This window comes from Crassostrea angulata, chromosome 6 (genome assembly GCF_025612915.1).
Source record: "Crassostrea angulata isolate pt1a10 chromosome 6, ASM2561291v2, whole genome shotgun sequence".
Classification (NCBI taxonomy): domain Eukaryota; kingdom Metazoa; phylum Mollusca; class Bivalvia; order Ostreida; family Ostreidae; genus Magallana; species Magallana angulata.
Window position 1 is genome coordinate 25,633,797 of NC_069116.1, and position 26,779 is coordinate 25,660,575.

The window sequence follows — 26,779 nt, forward strand, 5'->3', positions numbered from 1 at the left end:
CATATGAAATGTGGAATATTATACAAAACTGAAATCACTTCAAAAAATAAATCGGAATTTCTTCATTCAAATATAAAAAACATTATACTTTACGAAAACATCCGCTCTATCGTCGATTATCTGATGACAAAGAGTAAATTCCTTTGCACTAGCGTACCGGTGAGAGGGCTTGATTTGAGAAGGTTACTGCAACGGCAAGTTAATTTAAGTAGGGTTTAATATAGACTACCCATGTATATTCTATTGTTGAAATTTTTTCACAAACTATAGTTCATGTTTTACATTCTCTATGCTAATCAAACCCGATCACTTCTTCAATTGTTTTACTTTCCTATCTTACTTCCTGTAATCACAGTGTGGATAAACTTAAACATTATTTATATAACATTACTTTTTTCCATTAATTTCTCTACTCTTATAAGCCTGCGTTTAATAACAAAGAAAATTGAATCGGTCTTTCCATGCATTTTTAGGTACAAAGTGCGAATGAAAACAAAACATTGTTTTTATTTTATAACACCCAGCTGTAAGCCAATTAAAAATACTTCGTTAAATTCAAAAATTTAAATATTTTTTTTACATGTCTTTTACTAATTAACAAAATTTTATTTGCAATGAGTTCATGACTAAGTAATTAAACAATTTTTAAAAATAATAGTAATAGACACATGCAGAAAAACGTACAATCAATATTTGAAAACAAAAATAACAGTTAAATTCTGGTTATTATATTCTACTTCTACAATATGTTTTTTTTTCACCGTTATTTGCTGTATTTAAAACAACCATTTCAACAATTTTGAAAAACTAAGCTAATTATTCAATTTCATCAATTAAATCATACAGAGTGAACATAAAGGTTGACCTTAACGGTTTTCATGAATTTTTTATTATTATTCAGTCATTGATTAGTACGAGTCTTACTTTATGTCATTTTATATTATTGTGCGATTGTCCATGATATATAAAATCAAAAATCCAACCCAGAGCGTTTATTAAGCGATCGAGGATATTTGGTGTCTAGCGGAATGATATTGTCCCGTTTTGATTTTTTGGAGCCATCTTCATTCCGCTTTTCATCATCATCGTCATCGTTATCTCTTATGACACCACATGCTTTGCAACATTTCAGACAAATGCAACCCATCGTCATCATCCCAGTAAGTGACACCAGGGTCAATAGGGCATATTCCAAATAAGGAAACCATTTTGGCAGAAGGAGTTCCTCGGCCTTATCTGTTCCTAATAAGTTAACATAAACTATATATTAAAACATTATCATAATATATTTGATTATAAAACAATTTTAACTAGCTAGAAACCATCTTTTGTTAAAAGAAGAAAAATTGCCCAAGGCTTCGTCAGGACGCATGGTGAATTAATGTAAAATTCAAAACAAAAATGTAAGAAAGGAAAAAGCGTTCGGTTATTTAGGAGAAAATTATATACGAGGACATCTTTTGAAAATTTTCAGCCAGGCCTTTGAAAAGAAGAAAATAGTCTAACCTGGGTCCTCTTTTTCTGGCTTGTACTTTTATGTTGGGTAAACTTTTAACTTATATTTCATGACTCAAAAACTGATACCTCTTCCCTGCAAACTACATATAATAATGTTATGAATGTTAATTGAGATTGTTTTTACCTTTCTCACAGAAATCCCCTGAATAGGTAAGAAGACACTTGCACAGAAATGAACTACCTGCGTTGGTACACGATCCTCCATTTTGACATGGGGAATCACTGCATGTTAGAGCTTTTAGATTAAAACAAAACAATTAGTTCAGTTTTGTTTTTCACAGATGATAAAGATTTCAAAGTAAAATTATATTCAAAATTAATATAAGCGTATCGAAAGGGGATGAAGTTGAAAATTCCCTAGCTAACGATGCTTTGAAATTTAACAGTACTTGTATTTGTTTTCATCTTAGCACAATTTTAACAGAATTTTCCCCAAGAACTTCTTTCAGAATCGGCATTGGATTCTAAGAATAGTCACAAGAAATTAAGAATACGTACGTTGATCACATTTAATTCCTTTATATTTTACATCACACAAACAACTGAATCCGGACGAAGTGTCTGTACAGGTTCCATGCAGGCAAGGATTAGACAAACACAGTATCTCTGAAATCAAGTAACATATTAAGCCAAATATCCATATTTTTGTCAAATTAAAATCATTCCAGATATATATTCATATATACATTTAAGTGAATATTAACGACAAAAAATTGTTTAAAGAGTTCAGTATACATACTTTGATCACATTTAGCACCTGTGTACCTTGCATCACACGAACAACGGAATCCGGACGGAGTGTCTGTACAAGTTCCGTGAAGGCAAGGATTAGATGTACACGGTATAGCTGCAATAAAACTTGTAACTAGCAAACTAGGTTACATTTATACTATTTCGTTTAATTTTATAAATTGCGGAATAAATACCCGCAAAATATTCAAACTCCTTAAAATCAATCGATTTTTCTAAAACTGAATTTGAAAAAGATTCAAATACTAGCAAAACACATACGTTATACATAAGTTTACCCCCCATATCCCCTCTCTCTCCTTTTCAAGCACTGGAACAGAAATTAATTAATTTATCTTGAAAAATACATGTACAACTGGCCTGGTTTGACATATAAATCAAGCACTGATTAAAATTGAAAATTCCTGGAATAATTCATAAATAAGTTGACAACTTATTTTGAAAACCGATTTGTTAACAATAGCTACATGTACCTTTCGAACCCTTCTTGATGCCAATTTTTATTAGAAATTACTTCATAGATAATTTGATGTCGTTAAAAGTACGTAGGAAAATAGAGTTTACTTAAATTGTTGTTTTCGGCATATCATTCGTTGTTGTATTCCTTAATATCTGTATGCATGCTTTTTTGTCAATGATGTTTTGTTTAAATAACATCTTTAAACTGTAATTAGATTTTATTGAACAGTTCTAAAACAAGAGAATAATCAGAAGTTGAGTATACATGTACATACGTTGATCACATTTAACACCTTTGTGTTTTATATCACACGAACAACTGAATCCAGACGGACTGTCTGTACAGGTTCCATGCAGGCAAGGGAGAGACGAACACAGTATTACTGAAATAGAACATGTAATATGTAAATAAGAGTAGTTTTTATGACCCGCCATGAAATGGCTTGGACATATAGTGTGACACTGTTCCGTCATCATTCTCTTTCAGATCAGTAGGTCTTTCCATATTTTAGGGAAAAGACCTTTTGTATCTCTTATGTTTTTTATTATTTTATTCTTCTCTTTTTCCCCCGGCACAGCTTTTTAATTATTTGAGATAATGAAACAATTGTTTCTTTATGTTATTAGTCACAAAAAGTAGTTATTGCCCCTGAAAGTTTCTTGGGTTCTTGGAAAAAAACAGAAAACATTTTTTTACTCTACGTTGTAGAAACATCGGACCACTTGGGATTGAAGCGTCTACCTTGGCCGATCAAAATAGTAAATCTGTATATTATTTAGTTTTCATATTTCTTATGCTTACAATGATAGAAGAAAAACTTTCCCATGAATGTAGTAGGATTCCTAATGACATTTAAAAATAAAGCCCTTTAACCCCTATCAGGAAATAGTTATAGAGTTATTACCCTTATTGTACAAAATGCTCGTTATCGCTTCCATATAAATTTAAAACTTTAACCAATGTCTTTAGTTGACATACGTCGTAGAGACATCGGACCACTTGAAAATGAAAAATTGACCAGGGCCAATCAAAATAACATAAAGGTCAAAGTTCAAGATCACTAAAAAAAAATCACACTCAATATTTCAACATCATTTTTTCATGAGGTAATGCAGAGAGGGCATTTTATCAATTCTAATGAAACAAAAAAATTTAAGCATAAAAAATAAAGACTATTTAGTTAAACCGTTAGCCGGGTGAAAAGATCATTAATTGTTCGAGAAAATTAGCCTACTAGTTAACTCAATAACCGTTGCACAAATTCAACTCAAATTTAATATATGCAAGTGTCATATGAATATACAGGTTGAGTTCAAATTTGGTTCCGTTCCGATGATTCTTGACAGAATTACATGTACTCCTCTTGAACAAATTCAACTCATATTTGGTGTATGGATGTGTCATAGGAATATTCAGGTTGACTGAAGTTTGGTTTCGCTTTTTAACAGATTTATGCCTCTTGAATGTTAGAAAATTAAGTAATTTTCAGGAATATATACACATAGTAAATTCTTCTGAAATTTAACAAATATTTGCACTTTAAGTTTTGGCTGCCTGTTAATGAAACTGACTAATTAAAATGAATTTTCAAAAACAATTTACCTTTCTCACAAACATCTCCTGTATGAGTAGGTGGACACCTGCACTGAAAAGATCCTCTTACATTGGTACACGATCCTCCATTTTGACATGGGGCATCACTGCATGTTAGGGCTTATAAATAAAAACAGACGTTTAATCAGTCAAAGTTCATATGAAGATTATTTTTTATGTTAAAATCATTTATTCCTTTGTAATTCATAAAAATTTAGATTATGGGTTGATTTTAATCTTCAAACTGATTCAAATGAATCGCAATGCATAGTTTCTTCAGCATACGTATATCACAGAAGTCTCCCGAGAACTTTTTCGAGCACTGACATTGGAATCCATTTGGTCCATCGTGACATGTTCCACCCTTTTGACAAATGATTCCTTCGCTGCATGCCTTCCCTTATGAAAATGAGGAGGTTGTAAATTTTAGATACTCTATTCTGCTGGTATATTTAGCAGATAATAATGGTAAATAACACTATGAATTACATTGGCTTAAAGGTCAAAGTGATTTCAACACTGAACTACATTTTTCTCTTTGAAAATAAAAGCTCTCTAAATGCTAACATCTTTTTTCCTTTTCTCAGTATCAGATAACAGTCGAAGGCTAAAAAAAACATCTCTGAAATTTTAACGGAGTTTTGATAGATAATTTGTTAAGCATCCGTCCTACTTTATCATTAATCTTTATCTTTGTATGTAACATGTCACATAAATATATATACTAACGAGTGTCACAGACTGTGCCTTTGTATCCAGGATCACATGTGCAGGTAAAGGAGGGAGAATTGTCAGAGCACGTGCCGTGTTTACATGGGTTGTCAGTGCATTTCACCATGTCTAAAACAATACAATCAATTTAGAAACAAATAATCCAGTTTATATCATTGCAGTTCAAATGATGCTTTAAGAAATAAAAGAAAAAGCAGACGTAAAAATAAATATAGAGTAATCTTTAAGAAAGTGTAGCCAGTTGAGAATATCGACGCATAAAACAAGCAATTTTACACGTACAATGGTAATTAATAGAATATAAAACTATAATTGACTTTTTGATTGGGTGTTAAGAATTTCACAGATTGTAAGGATGGATCGTAAACATTTATAATTACTTTTATAAAAGAAGATGATTTTTTATAATTTACCAATTCTGATTTTCAATCATAAAGGGTAAGCTTTAGTAAAATGAAGAATAGACTTGTACTATTTATTTAGAGTTAGGATACCCCTTTAATATATTTTTTCATTGTTAGGAATCTTCATTAATAATTATCTCCATGTTATGTTATTAGGCATATTTATAAAATTTTAAATACCAAATATAACGGTAAAATCAGAAACGTCTTATACAATGAATTCCATTTCTATGCTTGATTTGGCCCCGATATCTAGGTATTAAGCTTAAGCACAGAAAGACTTATCTTCGTGTAATTTAAAATCGTTCGAAAAGCATAAACCTTTTGATTAATGAATACATTTTCATATATTTGTATAAAATAAAAAAATAATAAAACAGAGTAAAAGTGAGGTTTGATTTGGATCGATATATCCTTCATACTGAATCAATGTTCCAATAAATGCCTACCACATCTGATTTAAATTGTCTGCAAAATAACGATAATGGGTAAAAATATATAAAACGCCAATGAATGTCCGTGTCTTGATAAACTTTTAAATACCGAGACCCAATTTTCTTCTGGAACAACTAATGGCATTATGTTGTTTGCATTTCGTGATGTTTCCTAGTTTGGAATTGATAAATTGATCCCCTGGGAGACTCTATTCTGATATTGCGATTTTCGGCCAATTTAATCAATAAAATCACCTACACTGAACATATTTATGCAAACAGATTAGGAGTAAATTTGTTCCTATCATTTTATAAATGTTCAAGTCTTAATACCTTCTTCATTATTTAAGTCATTGTTCAATCTGGCAAACAAAAAAAAACAAAACAAAAAAAAAAAAACCAAAAAACAAAACAAAACACAAAACAAAACAAAAAAAACGTGATATTTTGTTTCGATATTAAATTAATATTTAAAGTAAAGTTTACGAAGCAATTTTTCAGACGTCTTAATATGTTATTTAAAGAGCATTGTAAAACACCGCTTTAAGCAAGAATCTAATTATTTCTTATATTTAAAAGATCTTTTTAAAGTCAAACTAAAGCGAACTACATCTACACGGACACACATCGCTTGAGCAATCAAAAACCATTTACACGGGAAAACATAACTTATAACATTAGAACAGAATATAGAATTAATCTAAATTCTAAACTCAGTGAAAAGACAAAGCCAAAACTATGTTATGTTTAAATTATGTTTTGACATAACTACAAGGTTTTAAAAGTCTAAGAGAAATGCATGACTACGATTAAGTATTGCAAAAAAGAAAAAAAAATATTAAATACATTAAACATCACACCATGCACTATGTTCAAATCACCGACTAACTATATGCTGCATACTGCAAAATTCACTATAAGAAGTCGAAATGAACGATTTCAAAAAGAATAATGATTTTGTATATCAAGATGTTTTTGCCATATTTAAAAACGATGCATTATTGTTTGCATTCATACAACGTGTATCGACTTCAATTGTTATATATATAAAAGGAAAAAATTGGCAGCAATAAGCCCAATTGATGTTTTGTATAAAAAATTATAGAATAATCAAATTATTTTATTGGCAATGACAATACCGATATATAAAGGATATGTATATTGTGTGATTTTATATTTGCTCTCTCCAACGAGTTGAAATGGTTTGTATATTTGCAAAGGAATGCCAAAGAAATATAAGTGGCACATAATCTCGTTGGGAATAAAGAACATAAAATTACACATTTTTCTCACTAAGTTTGATTTTAGTACATGCTCTTGGGTATATATAGGAAAATAACGACTTTCAATTCGATAAATAAAGGCAAAGAAATGTATTGTTGGCAAAACAAGATTTTCTACCGCTGTTATTTGTTTTTTATCATTTGTCTTCAAAATTGTTTCGTGAGCATAACTAATGTTTCATGTAATTTACATCATGTATTTATTTGTTTTTTAAAATATTGTTATGATTGTAAACAACTGTCATTTTCGATTTTTTAAATAATCTTTTCAATTGAGCTAGTGATCAATTTGAACTTGCATGAATTATACACTACAAATTTAAGCATATTTGGTTGTTGTTAATATAGACATTACGTTTAAAGCTGTCTATAAGTACTTATATCATGAGTAATACTGTAAATTCAAATAAGAAATTTCATACATTAAGACCTATAAAAATTAAAAAAAAAAATAAACACACATGTATACAATGTAAAATAATCAAATGTTCACTCTAACTGTGGTCCTGCTATGTTACACGATAAATTTATATAACTTGGGGATATTTAGATAATTAAACGACCGCCGTTACGATATCTTACAACACCTTGTCAATTTGTTTTGCAAAATAGCAGTACCTCAAATACTTAGATAAAGCTTTTACCAATATACGGCATCAAACGATATTAATGACACACTAAAAGATAACTTCTGTAAAATTATTCCTAAAATTCCTGTTTTCAAATTAAAGAAGTCAAATGTTTTCTTTTGTGGAACAAAACATCTCGTCGTTCTTGAGTTCTTTAATTCTAAAAAAAATCCAGAGCGAAAAACATAATTCAATATTAGTTGTTTTATCCAAAACTGATAATGTTCCAGAGTAACGAATGTAAAATCACCATATCAATATTAACCCCGAAATAATTGCCTGTAACGCATACATTTTAATTCCTGTCAATGAAATTCGACCCGAATGTTTCTACTACAGGTATAATTTATTTATCTATTAAAGGGGCATTCTCACGATTTCTTCTATAAATTTTACGTTTTCAATTTTTTGTTGTACAAGTACCAGTAAATGTATTTTTATATGCAAGTTAATTATGAATTCAATTAAATGGTTTCTATTGTTTTCACTTTTTAATTCGTTTCAAATACCGTAACATCTAATCAGCAATCTAAATGTAAACAAAATATATCACAATCCTTGTTTTAATAACGAAGCATTGTGAGGTCTTCATCTCGTTTGTTTATTGAATGCTGACGATACAATTTTGGTCCCTTTAACCATACGCATTCGTTCCGAAAAATTCATTCAAACATTCTTGCATATTTTGCTTTAACGTCCCAAAATCGATCTATTGAAAAATACTACCAGTCACAATAATACTGCTCGTGTTGAAAATTCAGTCATGCTGTATTTATACCTTAGCTCTGATAAGATTTTCTCAAACTTAACATCTTTATTGTGTTTGTGTGATTATTCAAACAACAGGGCGTTTAAAGATTCAAAGTTTAGTTGTCGTAAGAGAAGCCTGGTTTGAGCATGGCAGTTGAAAAGAAAATTGAATCGGAAATTTGACAAGTTTAAGTTTAAATCTTTACCATGCACCTTATTGTATATTCGTTTTGAAATATTATAATAGTATTTTTCAATTTAAGACAGTATCTCGTATTCAAATTAAAGAGAGGAAATAATTCATCTCCAATCTTTGCAACTGAATTTGTTTATGATAAAAAACATAATTTACAGGGCATTCTAAATAAGAAAAAGAATTTTTTTCCAGCTTAACTAAATGATTATTGGTTTGAACCTTTAACTTGCAATTTCTGTTAAAATCTGCTTGTTTTCAGATTTTTCCCCTTTTTTGGTGGGTTTGTATGCGAGAGATAGAGGGAAAGTTTATCCGTAGTTTATAAATAATCTTGCGTTAAACTTAAAGTATTAAGAATAATTGATTGAAGTTTGAACTTCAAAGTTATGTACACAACTTTAAGTCAAATAGCGGGTCTTAAATGTAATAAAGTACACTCACATTTAATGCAGAGAGACAATGACGATAATCCTTTTTACACAGATACCCCTTTAAAGAGATCCCCTGAGATAAGATAAACACCCCCAGTGTTCAAAACCATGTGTCAACTTGTAATAATTACTCGTAAAAGTGACACTTTAAAAGATACCGCAATTTGTTTGTCAGATTACCACAGGAAACAACTCATTTGGGACAACCGACCGATAGGAATAGTAAATAACACATAAATCTTATTATTTACTGTGATGTCGACGAAGAAACAAAGTGGACACCCTCCCCCCCCCCCCCCAACCAGAAACGAATTAAATTGCTTATGACGTCGCATAAACAAGTATTTACACATGACAAATCAAACAATGCATATATTTTGGTTGATTCTTATATGTACTCAGAATGATGATACTTGACAAAACAAAATATAAAAACATGTATTGCAAGGATTAAGGTCAAGTTTGTCGAACACTATATCACACATAAATGAGGTAATAAATGTATAATTATGCCTTATCAACATGTATTTCTACATCATTTAAAAATAGTGTTTGTAAATTATATGAAATCTTTCTTGGTTTCATAAATTTTCTTATCATTTAATCGAAATGTATCGTATTGATTTTAGAACCGGAAACTTCAATTAGAATTGAACGTTATAAATGGTTGCGGACACGTAATCATAGTTTTTTTTAAATCATGTAATACATGTATTTAGTCTAATTAATTTTTTTTATTATTAACTGAATATGAGCAATACATGTACAAAAATTCAAATTACCATCTCTTGCGTAGCTTAAATGGGAAATACTTAACTATTAGCAGTGTGAAAAATACATTTAATCTAAATATTGTGAAATGGACAAGTTTTATTAAAGATGGACACCGTGTCTTCTAGTTATTACATTTGATAGTTTGGCGTAAGCCCCTACTACATGAGATATTACAAATTTAATGAAATTATTCTGTGTTGTGTTAGCACTACTGTCTAGTTATTATATACATATCAACGTGCATATGAATGCAGCTGAATGAGAGGAGTATAAGAGATGAATATTTACAAACAATACCTTAATATCAAATTATTTTAATATTGTCATTTTTAATTAACTTGGAAATTGCAAAGCTCACTTACCTAGGCTATAAGGATATACATAAGAACTCGGGAAATATAAAAGTATTTTTAAAAACCCACATATTAATTATTTTTTGAAAAATCATTGATATTTCAAATAACAATAAACACAAATGCAATGAAGCTTTTAGCGTAGGATGGCACACCATCGGGTATCAATAAATGTTTTTTATTTTGTAACTATTATTCAAAAGTAGGAAATTTCCCAGCATACAGTAATATAAACTGTTGAATATTTTCTAAGATTTCTATAATAACTTAGGTAACAATCTTTTAGGTGATACTTTTAAAGTAAAGGTGGACTCCATTTTTTTCTTAAAAATTCTAATTTTGATACCTTCTATAAAATGATTTTTATATTTTCCTTAAATGTATTTACCATTTGTGTAAACTATTTGTTTATGATAATATAAATAGAATTGAAAGGTATTCAAAAGAAATCGGATACTAATGACTTGCATCCTTACCTTGACAGCAGTCTCCTTTAAACTTAGGGCTACAACCACATGGAGTCGACACAGAATGCAGTGTGCCGCCATTTAGGCATATTCGACAAGTTTTGCTTTCCTTTGTCGGATATTGCCTACTTAAATTGCAATGCAGTAAACAATTCTCCACAGTATGGGGAATTACCTCTGAATTGCAACAGAAAAAGCGCTCTCTGGTTTGGTTTTGATAACCACATTTTCCAATGCACGAACCCCAAGGCCTCCAATTGAAGAAATGGCAATCATCAGAGTTATTTTGATTACATGTTTCGGTTGCCGTTTTTACTATCGTTAGTGACAAACAACAATTTGCAAAAAACAAGAATAAAATCTTCTTAATCATTGCAGTAACATAAATTTAGATTTAAATCAAGTCTTGCGGAACGTCACGATTTGTATCGTATGGGTTTTTAAAATATATATACATATAACGTTATCGATTTACACTTTTCAAAGCGAGACGAATTGCCGTTTAAAAATTAATCTGCTAATTTTTTTATCACTTTCAGAGGAGTATGTGGCTTCTTGGCGCATTGCATAAAGTATATTGGGATAATTCTTTTAAGAAGTTCTCTTTGTAAAAACTCTCTGGGAAGATAAATATCTTAATAAGGTAAGCATACGTTTACGATAACCAGTTGGTTCGTGATAGAATCAAATTTAAAATATCAACTATTATCACACTGTGACACATACTAGTATGTAAATAAATGCAAAGAGGTTCTGAGTTTCTTATCTTAAACAAAAGAATCACTGCAGCAACAGTTTATTCAGATATCAATGTGGTATTTTTTTTTCAATTAAAAGGCCACTTGCTGCATTGCTCACTTCAATGCATTTTAAAATTGAATGTAAAACTAATGAAGACATTACCATTAGTATGAACTTTATAACTTTAATTGCAGCCAGATCATGCATCCAGGTCTTACTAAATTTAAAGTTAAGTAAAACTAAAAATAGAATGAAAGCTTTCTTTTTGTATAGTCATATCTAAGGATTTAAATCCCATTATGTCGTGATAATTTTTATTTATTTTAGCATAATCTTTTTGCCCCATTTTTCGTTCAATGTCACAGATGAATAAACTTACAGAGCAATTTATCGTGATGCTTACATTGTTTTAGCACAATATAAATATGTATATAAATATGCATATACTTCTATGTTAAACATTTCATCCCTTCTCTATACTAGTAATTTGCGAGGGTCCAGTATGAAAAAAAAAAACTATTATACATTTTATAAGATTTGTTACATTACAAAGCCAGGTCATATATTGTAGAATTATATTTGTTTTTATAAAAAAATCGCCAAAAGAAATTTTATTTTCTTTGCAAAATTTAAGCTCAATTTTGCCCGTTGTTTGTTATTAAAGAACCACCTTCTTCATAGCCTTTAAGCTAGACATTAAGGGATATTGGGCCCGGATAAGGACTCCCTATATAGGCTTGGTATAGAATTTCCTCAGAGGAACAGTCAACCATAGCATAAAGTTACACCCGCTTGCCTCGAATCTCACCTTAATGGAAAGCTCACTTTCCTCTTCTTACATTCTCAGGTACAAATCAATCGAGAGAATACCGTTTGATCGCTCGGTATTTTATAATTACATACCAAAACAAAAATTCTGCTTTGTTTCGTACGTTTTGTTTATCAAAGTTTGTTTTTATCAGATTAATCGTGAGATCGTTTAACGAGATCTAGTAGTATATATAGAGGATATCGATATTGTGTGATTTTATATTTGCTTTATCCAACGAGTTGAAATGGTGTATATATTCGCGAGGCTTGCCGAGCGAATATAACCATTTCAACGAGTTGGATAAAGCAAATATAAAATCACACAATTATAGATGTTCTATTTATCTCATACAATTTGATTTATATTATGAAGCTTTTGAGACAGTCCCTTGTGTGACCCAAATTGGTTTTTTAAGATTAAAAACGATGATGCAACGTTGTGTTATGCGGCTATTGTGACCTTGCGCAATACAATTTAGTACGTCATTCCTGAGATAAATCTAACTGTTTTAATGTAAAGTTTCACTGAAATAAACCTTAAAATAATTTTTTAGCCCTAGATAATTTTTCTTAGAGCTTATTCACTTGATTAAATGGAAATTCCGATTAGAAGACTTTAATAATCAGTTTTTGTTGACATACACAAAGTTGCGAATGCTCGTTAGTTTGAATTGACTCGAACGAGGAACAGTTCAACGTTGATGCATGATGTTTAATAAAACAAACACTAGGCTAGCCTTATGATTCAAAATTGAAAATAGTGAATAAGGATGCTTACTGGTGGTGGAATAAAGGTCTCATAAAACATTATTTCGGTAAGTTCTTGTATATAAACACAATCAGAGCGCTCTGTTTTCATCGCGTCGTCAGGATACTCCTTGATAGTTAACGTAATTTGTAGTTTTATAAACTTCACAAAGCAAATTGAAAGTTGGAAGTGGGCTAAATTTATCAAAAATCTTGACAAACAAGAAAAAAGGGTCTTGTGGTTACAGATATGAATAACTTTGCAAAAAAGGTGTGTGTGTGTGTGTGGGGGGGGGGGCTAACTGCCCCCCCCACCTCACAATAGGCCCCCGGTTCCGACGCCTGAGCTTCGCAGTTATGTGTTTTCCTTCATATTTGTAATTTAAATCTTTGACAAAATCAATTTTATATTAATTTTTGTAGAAGATATAGTTATGTTGAAAGTACTAGCAAATCTTCGAAAATAGGTCACTGAAGCGTTGAAGCGAGGGGCTGTGTCAAAAGTAGTTCCGACCGGAAGTATTTGATATAGCATCACCCGTGTGATATAGCATATGTTTATCACACGGGTAATATACACCACACGTATGAGATAAACATGTATTTAAACATGTATTTATGTTTTGAGCCTTTTGTAGTTTTCTTAATTTACTTTCCAATTTGTAAAAGTCTTACTGAATCACTGGTGTGTACGAATATATATATATATATATATATATATATATATATATATATATATATATATATATATATATATATATATATATATATATATATATATATATATATATATATATATATATATAAAGAAGCACTAACAAACCAAAAATACTAAAAATAACCAACGACACGGACAATTAATGATTTTTAAGATTTCTTAAAATATTTTATGCATATTGATGATTTCTGTTCAGTTCGCGAGAGTTATCGTTCCTGCGGTATTGTAAAAGTTATTCAGCATCTTCATATATGGACACAAATTCAACGTCGCCGGAGGTAACCAATGAATTTATTCCGCGGTAAAATCTTGGGAGCGTCATTTTAATAGCGTGGGTTCTCACTTCTTTCAGGACGCCGATAGCTAAGCATTGAAAATTTTCAAAGCGATCTATAAAGCGGTAAGGTTTATATTTTTGTTTTATTTTACTGATGGAGCCCAATAAAGTACTTAATTGGGTCATTCTATTGTACGCCGCTTTCAACAATTCCTAGTTAGTAATGAGGATGTTAGGTACTGGGAGGATCTTGGTCTAAGAGCAAATCATAGGATATTTTATAGAGGAGTGGGAGGTCGCACTATTTCGGGCATTCTCCGCGAGGATGCGAGTTTCACTGAAAAAGTAAAACCTCGTAACATAATTCTAATTGTTGGGGGCAATGATGTTCGACTTGCGACGTCTTCCGAAGAATTGGCAGCAAATATTGAATCTCTTGTATCGGTACTGCACTATAGATTTGGAGTCGCTCAGATCCATGTGTGTAAATTGTTGCCACGATTTAAGCAATGTTTTGATTACAACAGTACTGTGGATGAAGTAAATATCCTTCTCAAATCTTCTCTGCACAGATTTGAATTCGCTTCATTCTGGGAGCATAATGACCTCTTCCCTTCGCCCAAGTTCAAGGCGTGTGACCATGAATTTCTTTTTGACGGCGTCCACCTCAATAAACAAGGCAACGTTCATCTCTATAGAAGTTTGCGCGGACTTATTTTGTCTAGAATGCGTTAAAGTTTCGGGCGATTATCTCTTGTAATTTCAAAGTAATCATATATATATCTATAACGTTATATATGTAGATCTACATACATATTTAGTATTATTTTATTTCTTGTAATAAGCAAGGAATGGAATCCCGTATTTGATATCCATCACATAGTTTTATCATAATTTACTTGTGTTTTCCTGTAAATTTTCAAATTTTTATTGCCTCACTGAGGCAGATCTCATTGCACTATCAATCTCAGTATCCGTTTCTTGGGTTCAAGTGGAAGAGTAAATATTACTTTGATACATGTTTGCAGTTTGGTCTAAGTTCATCTTGTAAAAAATTTGAGCGATTCTCAATAGCCCTACAATGGATAGCACAAAATAAACTTGGTATACCATGTATATCACATGTTTTGGATGACTTCATCATTGTGGATATATCGCCAACTCAATGTGTATACAAGCTTAAATCTTTCTTGAATATGTGTTCAGATATTGGGGTTCCCATTTCACTTGAAAAAACATGTGGTCCTAACCAAGTTATAACTTACCTGGGTTATGAATTGGATTCAACAAAAATGGAATGCAGATTACCAAAGGAAAAAATTGTAAAGTGTGTCAACAAAATCCAGTTTGCGATGGAACAATCTAAATTAACATTAAAGCAACTGCAGTCAATTATAGGTTTATTGAATTTTGCTTGTAATGTAGTGTTGCCAGGCAGGGCCTTTTTAAGGAGGCTAATAGATCTGACCATTGGAGTAAAAAAGCAGTATTATAGAATTATGATGACGAAACAAGTTAAGGAGGATTTAAGTGTCTGGTATGATTTCTTGAGTAATTTTAATGGTTCTTCAATGTTTTCCCCAGATATATGGTTAAGTTCAACTGAACTAAGGTTATATACAGATGCATCTGGAGCTGTGGGGTATGCTGCGGTTTTTGGTAGTCAGTGGTTCAAAGGAGAATGGAATGACAGTTGGCGAAATCAGAACATAGCAGTTTTAGAATTATACCCAATAGTTTTGGCTGTTGATGTCTGGTCAAAATATATGGCTAATAAGTGCATTTTGTTTAACACAGACAATCAAGCACTGGTTCATGTCATTAATAAACAAACAGCAAAAGATAAGCACATCATGTTTCTTTTGCGAAAACTGGTTTTGATATGCTTGAAGTTTAATATTTATTTTAAAGCTCAGCATTTGACTTCAAAAGAAAATTTACTATGTGATTGTCTTTCTCGTTCAAAGGTAAATCAGTTTTTACAACTGGCACCCTGGGCCGACAGCAATCCAGTCAACATATCTCCACTACCGCCCTTTCCAAATTAAGATGTGACATACAAAGACTATTGGATGCGAGCCATACTAATTCTTCTTTAGCTTCATACTCTCATGCTTGGGCAGTTTTTAAAGATTTTGCCGAGAAATACGAGTTAATTATTGAGTTCCCAGTGAAGCAACACATATTGGTATATTATGTTGCCTACCTATTTTCAAAGGACTATGCTGCAACAACTATTTCATCATATCTCTCAGCTATTAGTTACATCCATAAGCTCAACAGTTTTGGGGATCCATGCTCGTCTTTTTTAATACAAAAATTGCTCTTATCAACACGCAAACTTAAACCTTCACAAGATGTTAGAATACCTAATACAAAAAATATTTTGCATCAAATTTGTGACTTTTTACCAGTTACAGTTTCCAATGCATTTGAAAAGACCTTGTTTAAAGCAATGTTTTTGTTGGCCTTTTATGGATTCTTGAGAGTTGGGGAAATAACATCATGTCAAAAGGTAATTAACAAAAATTTAATTCTGTTTAATCAAATTTCCAGGCAGCAAGATCATTTAATTATCAAATTTGTTACATATAAACATCACATGGGCAAACCATTTTTTCTCACTATTCACTCGGCAAGTAACAAAAAGTATTGTCCAGTTCAATGCCTAGAAGACTACATTAAGTTAAGAGGAGTACAAAATGGGCCACTTTTTTGTTATGTACCAAATATTCCAGTGTCCAGGGGTAAACTTTCGGCGGTATTAAAAAACTGTCTATCATTTGCAAAGTTGGATATGAGTCGCATTACTAGCCATTCTTTCCGGATAGGCATGGCGTCGCACTGTGCGGACATTGGCATGAGTGACAGCAAAATTAGACTGTTAGGTCGATGGAAATCAGATGCATTCAAAAGTTATATTAGACCAGTTAATCTAGTATAGAGAGAGCAAAGACTGACTGTGAACTTATGGATATACACTGTTATTCAGGAACATATGTATATTTCTTGATAACTTATAATGCGTTAAAATAATTTGAAATATACGTTGTTATTTTCATTCAAAGCTTTGAATGGGTTAGACATATGTATGTTCCTACCTATGATTACTATATATTACAAGTATTAGGTTACATTGTACATCTTTTTGGGTGGGGCATATGTATATCCTTACCCATGCATGAATAGTATTTCACTATTTGTATGTGTTTGCATGTTGATGGGACTAAAGTTTGTAAAGCATATGTATATCCTGGCAAATATTAGTCCATTTTAAAGGTATAGGAATGCGCTTTGCCACTTAAAATTTTCTCCCTCCCTCCTTGGGGTCTGAACTTGATTTAATTAGAATTAATCAAGTACATGGCGCTTTCAGACCACAAGGATTATGTTTGTCATAAATTATCTAATCAATCACATCATTGATTACATCAGTAATGGGAGTTATGGATTATTTTAGTTGTAAAATATTATGGGTAAAGAATTAAATATTCATAATTTTATGAACTTATTAATTATTGTTATATAATCATCTATTGTCATTTTCCTGATTATTTCAAACCAAATTTGGTTAACAATAAGGTCACAAAAGTGGCAGAGTGCAACATACCTATTTGTTATGTGATGTTTTGCTGTACAAAGATGAAGGGCTCAGGTGGTTCAATTTTGAGCGGATAGAGGTTAATTATTTCATGAGTGAGAAATAATGCTATATGCAGTAATAGTCTATTTTGAAAATTATCAATTATGGATAAATGATTTTTAAGATTTCTTAAAATATTTTATGCATATTGATGATTTCTGTTAAGTTCGCGAGAGTTATCTTTCCTGCGGTATTGTAAAAGTTATTCAGCATCTTCATATACGGACACAAAATCAACGTCGCCGGAGGTAACCAATGAATTTATTCCGCGGTAAAATCTTGGGAGCGTCATTTTAATAGCGTGGGTTCTCACTTCTTTCAGAACGCCGATAGCTAAGCATTGAAAATTTTCAAAGCGATCTATAAACCTCCTCCACCCCTCCACCTTCCTTTTTTATGAACATGTTTATTTCAGACCACAAGGATTATGTTTGTCATAAATTATCTAATCAATCACATCATTGATTACATCAGTAATGGGAGTTATGGATTATTTTAGTTGTAAAATATTATGGGTAAAGAATTAAATATTCATAATTTTATGAACTTATTAATTATTGTTATATAATCATCTATTGTCATTTTCCTGATTATTTCAAACCAAATTTGGTTAACAATAAAGTCACAAAAGTGGCAGAGTATAAACATACCTATTTGTTATGTGATGTTTTGCTGTACAAAGATGAAGGGCTCAGGTGGTTCAATTTTGAGCGTATAGAGGTTAATTATTTCATGAGTGAGAAATAATGCTATATGCAGTAATGGTCTATTTTGAAAATTATCAATTATGGATAAAAATGTTTACAATGCTTAAGTAAGGCATTTTAAAAAGGCAACCAAAATTTGAGTGTCATTTGTTGAGTTATAAGCGAGTTACAGAGCTTACAATTCCTCGCTATGTAAACAAAGCTTTTGTTTACATTTTGAATGTTGAAATGAAAATTCTATAGTCTTAAACACAAAATGAATGTGTTAATCGTTAGGAGCTTTTAATTCTTGCTTAAAATGAATAAGAGGATAAACAAATCAGTTTGAAAAAGATTTTTACTGGTATATTAAAACTATGTAAACAAAAACAGGGCACGAGCCTTGTTTACATGACGAAGAATTGCGAGCCCTGTATCTTGCCTAAAACTCAACGACTGGCACCAAAATTTCATTTGTTCATTAGAAATGCATTCATTAAGCATTGTAAATAATAAAAACAGAAAAAATAAAATTTGACCAAAATCGTGACCATGCCCCTTTAAAGTCCTTCAAAGAATTAAGAGTACTAAAAGCTAATCCAGTTTGATATGTGCATATGTATATTATATTTTTAAACAAGAACAACAAATTCTCTACCTTAAAGTAATATATTAATTTTTCTTTTTTATAAAGCAAAACTTAACACAGTTTTAACCCAGGGTTGGATAATAAAACGACATTTTTAAATACAACAAATGGATTTGTAGTTTAAAAGAAATATCCTATGGAAAAAATAATATTGTAATATATGAACTCATTCAAGAACATCGTCTTCTGTCTCTGTATGCATTAAAGTTCGGATGACCATGTTCTAATTTATTTAGAGTGTAAATGGGGCAAAAGATGTTTAGTGGTCCTTTTAGTGCGTTAGACGATCATAGTTTTAAATCGGTTTAAAATATGAGGTATAAGTAAATTGTTTCAGTCAAAATACTGTTTACAGATCAACTCTTAGGGCCAATTGGGTTACTGGTATGAAAACAATAAAAAAAACCCCACAGATTCTCATAATAATATTTTTTTTATATAAAGAAATATGAGTACCAGTGTAAGCGGCCAAAAGCAAAGAAACGTCATTTATAACAGATATCGAACGGTGAAGAAATATAGCAATGCACAGAACCCAGGCGGTCGAGATAAAAACTGTACATGAGCATAATAAATAAACTAAATAAAGGTACGATCAAGCAATCTTTAGTACCGAAAATAATTCAGCGATGATGAATTGATTGTGAATGGAATTATTCTTTGATAAGTAATGAAAAGCATGAAAAAAGGCATTACAAACAGTGGTGTTAAATCAAATAAAGTTTGATTAGGGGGAGATCGATTTGATATCAAAAGATCTAAAAAGATTGGAGTTGAAGTTTGATATAACAGGTGCTTAGCCTTCTCATATTTTTTGGTACCAAGAAAAACTAAAGTTTACGTCTAGGAGTCAATTTTAGAAAAGAACCTCGAAGAGATTTATTAAAGATCACACAATCTCTAAAACATTACGTGTCATACTAAGGACCATTATTGTGATGTATTTACCTTAAGATGCAAATAGCTTAATTGTTGCATAATTAACTCACATTTAGGTTTATCTATGCGAAAAAAGTACAGTTCCTTTGTGATATTTATTCATTCAACTTCAATATAATCTAATAATTCTACTACCCCCCCCCCCCTAAAATCGCCTCATTCTGACAGACTTGTAGTAATGAAATCACTACAATTGACATATGATTGTATAATATGTCCACAAATTAATTATAGCCTTTCAGTTCTTTAGAATAATTATTAAAATGATGTTTTTACTTATTTTCTTTTCATACTTTAAACCCATAGTAGGGCCCCTTTATGACGCCAGTTTGTTTTGATTTGAACAATCTTGAATCAACGAAATGATAAAATTTCGATAATACAGGTGGTTTGGTTCTTGAGAAGATTCTTAAACAAACCCACCATAGTTTCGCTCTTTCCCAATTATCTCCCATTTAAAAGGGAACAATTCCTTAATTTAAACAAATTTAAAAGCCCTTTCCCCAAGGAAAGTTTAAATTAACGCAAAGTTTGATTGAAATTGGCTTAGTGGTTTTGGAGAAAAAGATAAAAATGTTAAAAGTTTACGACTGCAACGACGACAACGAAGACGACACACACTGATAAAATATTTTTTATTTAGAAAAGTTCACTTGAGCCTTCGGCTTAAGTGAGCTAATAAGTGCCATGTTCGCGTACTACACAAATACAACTTTGATGATCAGATCGAATATTGCTGGTTTGAATTGAATTTTAATATTAGAAAAGAATGATTTAAAATCGGACGATGATGTAAAAATCTGTGAAGAAGACTGTCTATGTGAATAGTGTCCCGTCGTGATTTTAATAAGTCTTCACTTAAATATTTTCAATGGAAATTGGTTGTTTTTTTTGTTTTTGTTATTTTGTTCTTTTTTACATCAGTTTAACTTAATACACTTACTTTACAGGTACTCGTTCAAAGTCATTATAAAACGTTTTATTTCAAATATTAATTTTTACAAAGTTATAAATCAAAATGAAAACCGTGTTGGTTTGAACACATGACTTACACAAAAAAGCTACAACAATCCTTGCTACATTATAAATATTTTATTTTGGGAAACAACTATTAGTTCTATTGTTCATACAAGTTGTTCAATACAAGCAATTGTTAAAAAGTGGATCGTCTGTTTTAAAAATGTTACCTTTTCAAATGATTTATTTTCGTTTTAGCAACACCCTCCACAAATGATCCATCAAATTAATTATTGATAACAATTATTATCAAAGGTGAAGAACGGCAGAGGAGTAACGTCTTTCAAAGCAGAATCAAAATTGAATAAAAATTAATTTCCCTTTGTTCTGCTTAATTTCACATTTTTTTAGGTAAAGGTATTATTACTAATCGAAAGCATGTGAATCGATTAACAAGGTAAATGTTAAATAGTAGGTAGACAATTTTAATAGAATTGATAAAAATAATCACTATATTGCCATAAACTTTTCGCCTTAACACCAGAACTCAAGTCCCTTGGGCAAATTTTTTTCCAGTTTAGCAGAGGTCTTCTTGCTCATGAGAACTATATGTTTAGTTTACCTCTTTTGTTCCCAATAGTAGAACAAAGTTTTTAGGAAGTAATATATTTTCAGTAAACGATTGTTCTTATTCCACCGTAACATTAAAGACCCTGCTCATTAGACCACAATTTTTATAGAGGATTCTTTGCACATAACCATGTGCCTCATTAGTTTATCTTTCGAATGTTCTCCAACATATATGGCCTCTTTGGGCGAGACTCATCAATTTCACATTTTAATGTTCCCTTCAGTTTTCCAGAAGATGCAACACACCAAATGTTTTGCCAACCAAAGTTTTTCATATATATATATTCAATATATAAGCAATTTTAAGAGAAACACCTTATCTATTTGCCCAACTTTGAACTTTGTTGCTACAAGTAATTTTACCCAATACAAGTACCTGAATCAAAAATATTCCAATGAGCCCAAATTCCTTTGCAATGAAATAGAACAAAAAAAAATACGTCAAAGGTTGTTTATTCAACGAACCAAATTCATATTGTTCAAATTGAAAACAATAAATTAAACAAGAAAAAATCATTGAATAAATGTCAAATAAAATTAAAATCTTTAGATTTCAGTAAACAGAAGTTGAAAAGTTGAAAAATATTTGAAAGCATTTATAAACATATGTATGTTTTAAATCATTATTTATTCATTGCTTATGGTGATCCATTAATGAAGAAAATCTTTGGATTTCACTAAATAGATGTTGAAATCAAAAACATTTGGAAGAATTAATAAACATGTGTAATGTTTAAAATCAGATATAGATTCGTTTGATTCAAGACAATTTTGTTTTTTTTTAAATTTTGATCCAGAGGCATAAACACGTTGATATATTTACTACTGGTCGGATCAATGTCGTGACAAATTACTGCAGTGAAAATCTCGCTTGTTAAAATCTTCGTTCTATATTTATCATTTTGAAAACAATCTGGAAAAATGGACGTGTTTGCTAAAATTGATTAATCAAAGTACTGAAGTACTGAAGGGAGTTGATTTTAACGATTGTTATTTATTTTAAAATCAACGATATATTATTTTGCGTGGTAATTAAATTCCTACAAGTATTTGAATTACGCACATTTTTATAATCTGAATCCTACAGGAATTTCGTGAAAACCCAATATCAATCATGATGTGTAATATCAAAGAATTATTTGATCAAACTACGTATTAGTAATCGAAATAGGCATGAGAAATTGTTTGGATCCAAGCAAAATTGAACTCTACTCTCGTTCAACCAGACTCTCAGCTGTATCCGTTAATCTCCGACAAGCAAGAGAGACTCTATGCTTGTCGGAGATTTACGGAGACAGCCGTCTGGTTGAACGAGACTATATTGAACTCTGGCGTAGGAATACATAAAATTTACGACTTCAAAAAATATCTAAATTGTTCGTACCATTTAAAATCTGACTATTTACAAGGTACATGTATCTATCAAATAGTTTCCTTGTAGAACAATGCTTAAAAACTCATTACATCGAATTTATTGATTAGAACTAAATGTTGTCAACGGTGTTGATTTGTACTTAGGTCCAAACACTGTTACACATTCGGTTTGCCTGAATAACTGCATAGGAGAGTTGATTAAAATCAACTCCCTAAAGGAACATAAGTGTCATTTATAACGTTATATTCTGCCAATGAGTGTAAATGATTGAAATTTGTCTTATATCAACGCTACTAAAGGTAACAAAGCATCTACAATGATGATGGTCAAAACGATTTTTTCCTTTGTAATACAAATTGTTTATGAATAGCTATTATAACGGCCTATAATTGAGTCTTAAGTTTCACTAACAATTGAGAACATTCCGATTATAGGTTCGGACACGAAAAGTGAATATTCCAGTCTATAACACCATAAAACAAGATACCATTCTTACCTTGACAGCATCCACCTTTGTACCATTTTGTGCATTGGCATAATGAACTTGAAAGCACTGTGCCACCGTTTTTGCAAACTCGACATGATTGATTTTGAAATCTGTCGGAATTATGAAAATTGCAATGTTTCAAACAACTCTCAAGAGTCACTGGTTCTATAGAACAGCAGAACTTACGTTCTCGGCTTTGTTTTTGATGTCCACAATAACTGTTACAAATGCTCCAGGATTCCCAAGAAAAGAAATTGTGTAGAAGGTAGATAAATGAAAATCCTGTTATCTTGATGATTAAGAGGTTACAATCCAAGTATTTTACACCATCGACTTTTAAAAAATGAAAATATATTACAGCGGCTCTTATCTAACGAAGATTGGTCCTTGAAAAGAAAAAGAACCTCCTGCTGTTAAAAGATTTTCCTCAATCAAATCAGAGCCTTAAAATAAAATTTGCTGCCATGTTAATCTACATGTTAAGTTACAGTCATGAACATAAAAAGATGTCATTACTTTTCTGGATGAACACTAAATCAAATTTCCCCTTTTTTGTTATAATCGTTAACAAATGTTAAAAAATCAAAAAAAAAAAAAAACAAAAAAAAAACCAAAAAAAAAAAAAAAAAAAAAAAAACAACTTATCAATCTCTAGTTTCATGTTAATGTTTTTTTTTAAATGAAAGTTTATCTGATGAAAGGCGGAACAGTACTTGTAAAACATAAAAAAAAATGAATCACCAAGTGGTTGTCCATATGCAAATTATAATTATTTTATGCAATTTGCAATATAACGTAAAATTTCCTTAATGTTCAATAATAATTCTATTTAGCATGCATGTTGCGTGTGTTTATCTAATGGGTTTAACTGATTTATAAAGCTGTATTTCCTTAGCATCCCTTTCGGTCTACATCACTCAAGTTGGAAACAGCGGTTTTCGTAATTATTTAACGTCACTGTGTAAAACTTGCATGTTGACGATATATCATAATGTTTTCATTAAAGAGTATTATTTTAGACAAATAGACATTATTAACTACAACTAAGATTTACTGTTTTAAGGTTTCTCCACCCTCGATGTTTTTATGGTTTAATCTGTGTAATTTTTGTTTAAATTTGATGATTAATATGCAAACAATCAAATTGAAGTTAAATATTGGTATGTTGCAAATATTTTGTTCATGCTGTAGGAGCTAACACAGGTACACTATCAGGACAGTTATAGCAACGACTGCTCTCTTATCAAACATCACATTTATTTTAACTAATTTCGATATAATAAAGCAATTTTTAAAAGAAATTAATTGCAATCCTTTATTTTAAGTATTTTAACATTTTAAGGCCATTTAAAAATTGCCAGTATGAAAGATATCACATTTACAGTGCATTTTGATACGATTTTTCAACCATGAAAAAGTACAGTTTAGCAACATAAAACGTCTATAACTTTTGAAATAATGGTTCAAACACACTGAAAATTGGTACATTTGTAATTCATTATATATCCTATCGAAATCGGCAAAGAAATGTTTACCTTGCCGGGTAAAAAATTATGAATTGTGGTCTCTGTCAAGTTTGCCTATATACGGTTTTATCAGTTTTTCATTGAATTCAGCGATTTCAACTCAAACTACTCTCTATGAATTGTTAAACATTGGTGTCATTTCACTTTACATAGCTTAAAATGTGTTAAACACAAGTATAAATCAAGAAATATTGGCAAAACTATGCACCACATAACACTATTATTATAACCGATAACGGTAAAATATTCCGGAATGCTCACAATGACGTCACACGACAATCGAAAGACCTTAAACGCTTTAAAGGCATTTCCCGCAAACCGTTGTTCTCTTGGCTTGATGACAGACTCTGATTAAGAATGACCATAGGTAATAGGGTACATAATACTAGTAATCCCCCGCTCAGCAACTTTACATTGCAAACTGAAAGTATGTAGAATGCAACAAAGAACAATATAACCATGTGTTACTTGAATATATTACATGTGAAATTTCACTGATCAACTGACATACAATACATTTTGACATTTTTTTTGGCTAGAACTATATTTTTGTGCTAAAAACGATTTAACAATTGTTCAGTCACCATTCGGAAAATCCTGCATAGTAGCTATAGCCTGACCATGATTGCTGTCGCAATAACAAATGTAGGCTAACTGGCTTAAAACGTTGAATAATAAAGAAGTCATTGATTATTTAATACGTGATATCAAATCGGTATCCTGTTTTATTTTTTAAATTTACGAAACACATTAGTGTCCAGTCAATATTTGATCCAATGGCTTTGTCAAGTTTATCCCCTTGTTACTTGAAATTGATTTGCTTTCCAAATCACGGACTTTCTTGGTGTTTAAAAAATGATACATATCTATTAAAGTTGGCATGTCAATCAATATAAAGTAATCTTTCATGGAAAAGTTCAATTTTCAAATGATTTTATAAAAATGTTCTTTGTAGATGTATGCTAATAAATTTTAAATAATAAAAAAACCCAGCCATTTATGAGGAAGTTTAGTACACATTATTTAGCACTGGTTTAAAACAATTTGAAATGAAGAAATTAAAAATATATTCTTTTATTTTTTTAATGGCGCAACCAGAGGTACAAACAGTATGAACTAGCTCGGGAAAAAGCCGAAAAAAAACTGTGAAAAGTATTCAATGGTGTACAGTACCCGCAACGTTATTTTTTACAATCCTATCCTATCGTATCGTGTATCAATCCTATCGTATCGTGCGTGTATACTGTTCTATCGTGCGTTAATCCTATCCTTTCGTGCGTGTATACTGTTCTATCGTGCGTTAATGCTATCCTATCGTGCGTTAATCCTATCAGGTTTATCGTTTAATTTCAACAATTCTTCCGTTTATCCTATCGTTTTAATCGTTTCGTGCCTTTTCATAAGCAAGTAAATTTATTACTAAGTTGCAACTCGTTCGGTGCGCCGTATACGAATATTTATCGAACAAGAATTGTAAAATCCTATCCAACATTCCGTCAGGATACTAATCTTTAAATTTTTTAGATCAAAATTAACCAATATTATATGTAAATCATATTTGTTAACATTGAAAATGAAAAACGAAATTGTTAGGAACAAGGTAACATATTTACCTGTATATCGAATATATTAAATCGTACGCAGAGTGTATACCTGCGTAAACATTAACTTTTATGCAATATAATTTTGTTGCATCATATTTTACAGAAACAAAACTATTTATGATATAATTTATATTTAATTAAAAGCCGAGTTGTGTTTTGAATCCGTTATTTTCCGTGTGATATTTGATTTCAGGCTGAAATGTTCTCGGCAATCAG

General features: G+C 30.9%; 2 protein-coding genes across 3 annotated transcripts; one reads left to right on the top strand and one right to left on the bottom strand.

The window, feature by feature from the left end:
- On the bottom strand, positions 1–23,535 carry LOC128190200 (delta-like protein 4). Of its 2 annotated transcripts, none has more exons than XM_052862147.1 (9): positions 10,784–11,151; positions 5,051–5,161; positions 4,607–4,720; positions 4,331–4,441; positions 3,003–3,110; positions 2,258–2,365; positions 2,017–2,124; positions 1,643–1,753; positions 1–1,242 (listed from the first exon to the last, which is right to left on the bottom strand). In XM_052862147.1, exons 1-9 carry the CDS (start codon positions 11,145–11,147, stop codon positions 971–973), a joined length of 1,407 nt encoding a protein of 468 aa, XP_052718107.1. In that variant the 5' UTR covers positions 11,148–11,151; the 3' UTR covers positions 1–970. The 2 variants fall into 2 exon arrangements, with proteins under 2 accessions (XP_052718107.1, XP_052718108.1); XM_052862148.1 differs by lacking the exon at positions 10,784–11,151 and adding an exon at positions 23,443–23,535 and having other exon boundaries at positions 3–1,242.
- Positions 15,691–17,219, top strand: LOC128187427 (uncharacterized). The gene is made up of 2 exons (XM_052857871.1): positions 15,691–15,709; positions 16,035–17,219. The coding sequence occupies exons 1-2, from the start codon at positions 15,691–15,693 to the stop codon at positions 17,009–17,011; spliced, it is 996 nt and encodes a 331-aa protein (XP_052713831.1). The 3' UTR covers positions 17,012–17,219.
- Positions 23,536–26,779: the final 3,244 nt, after the last annotated feature.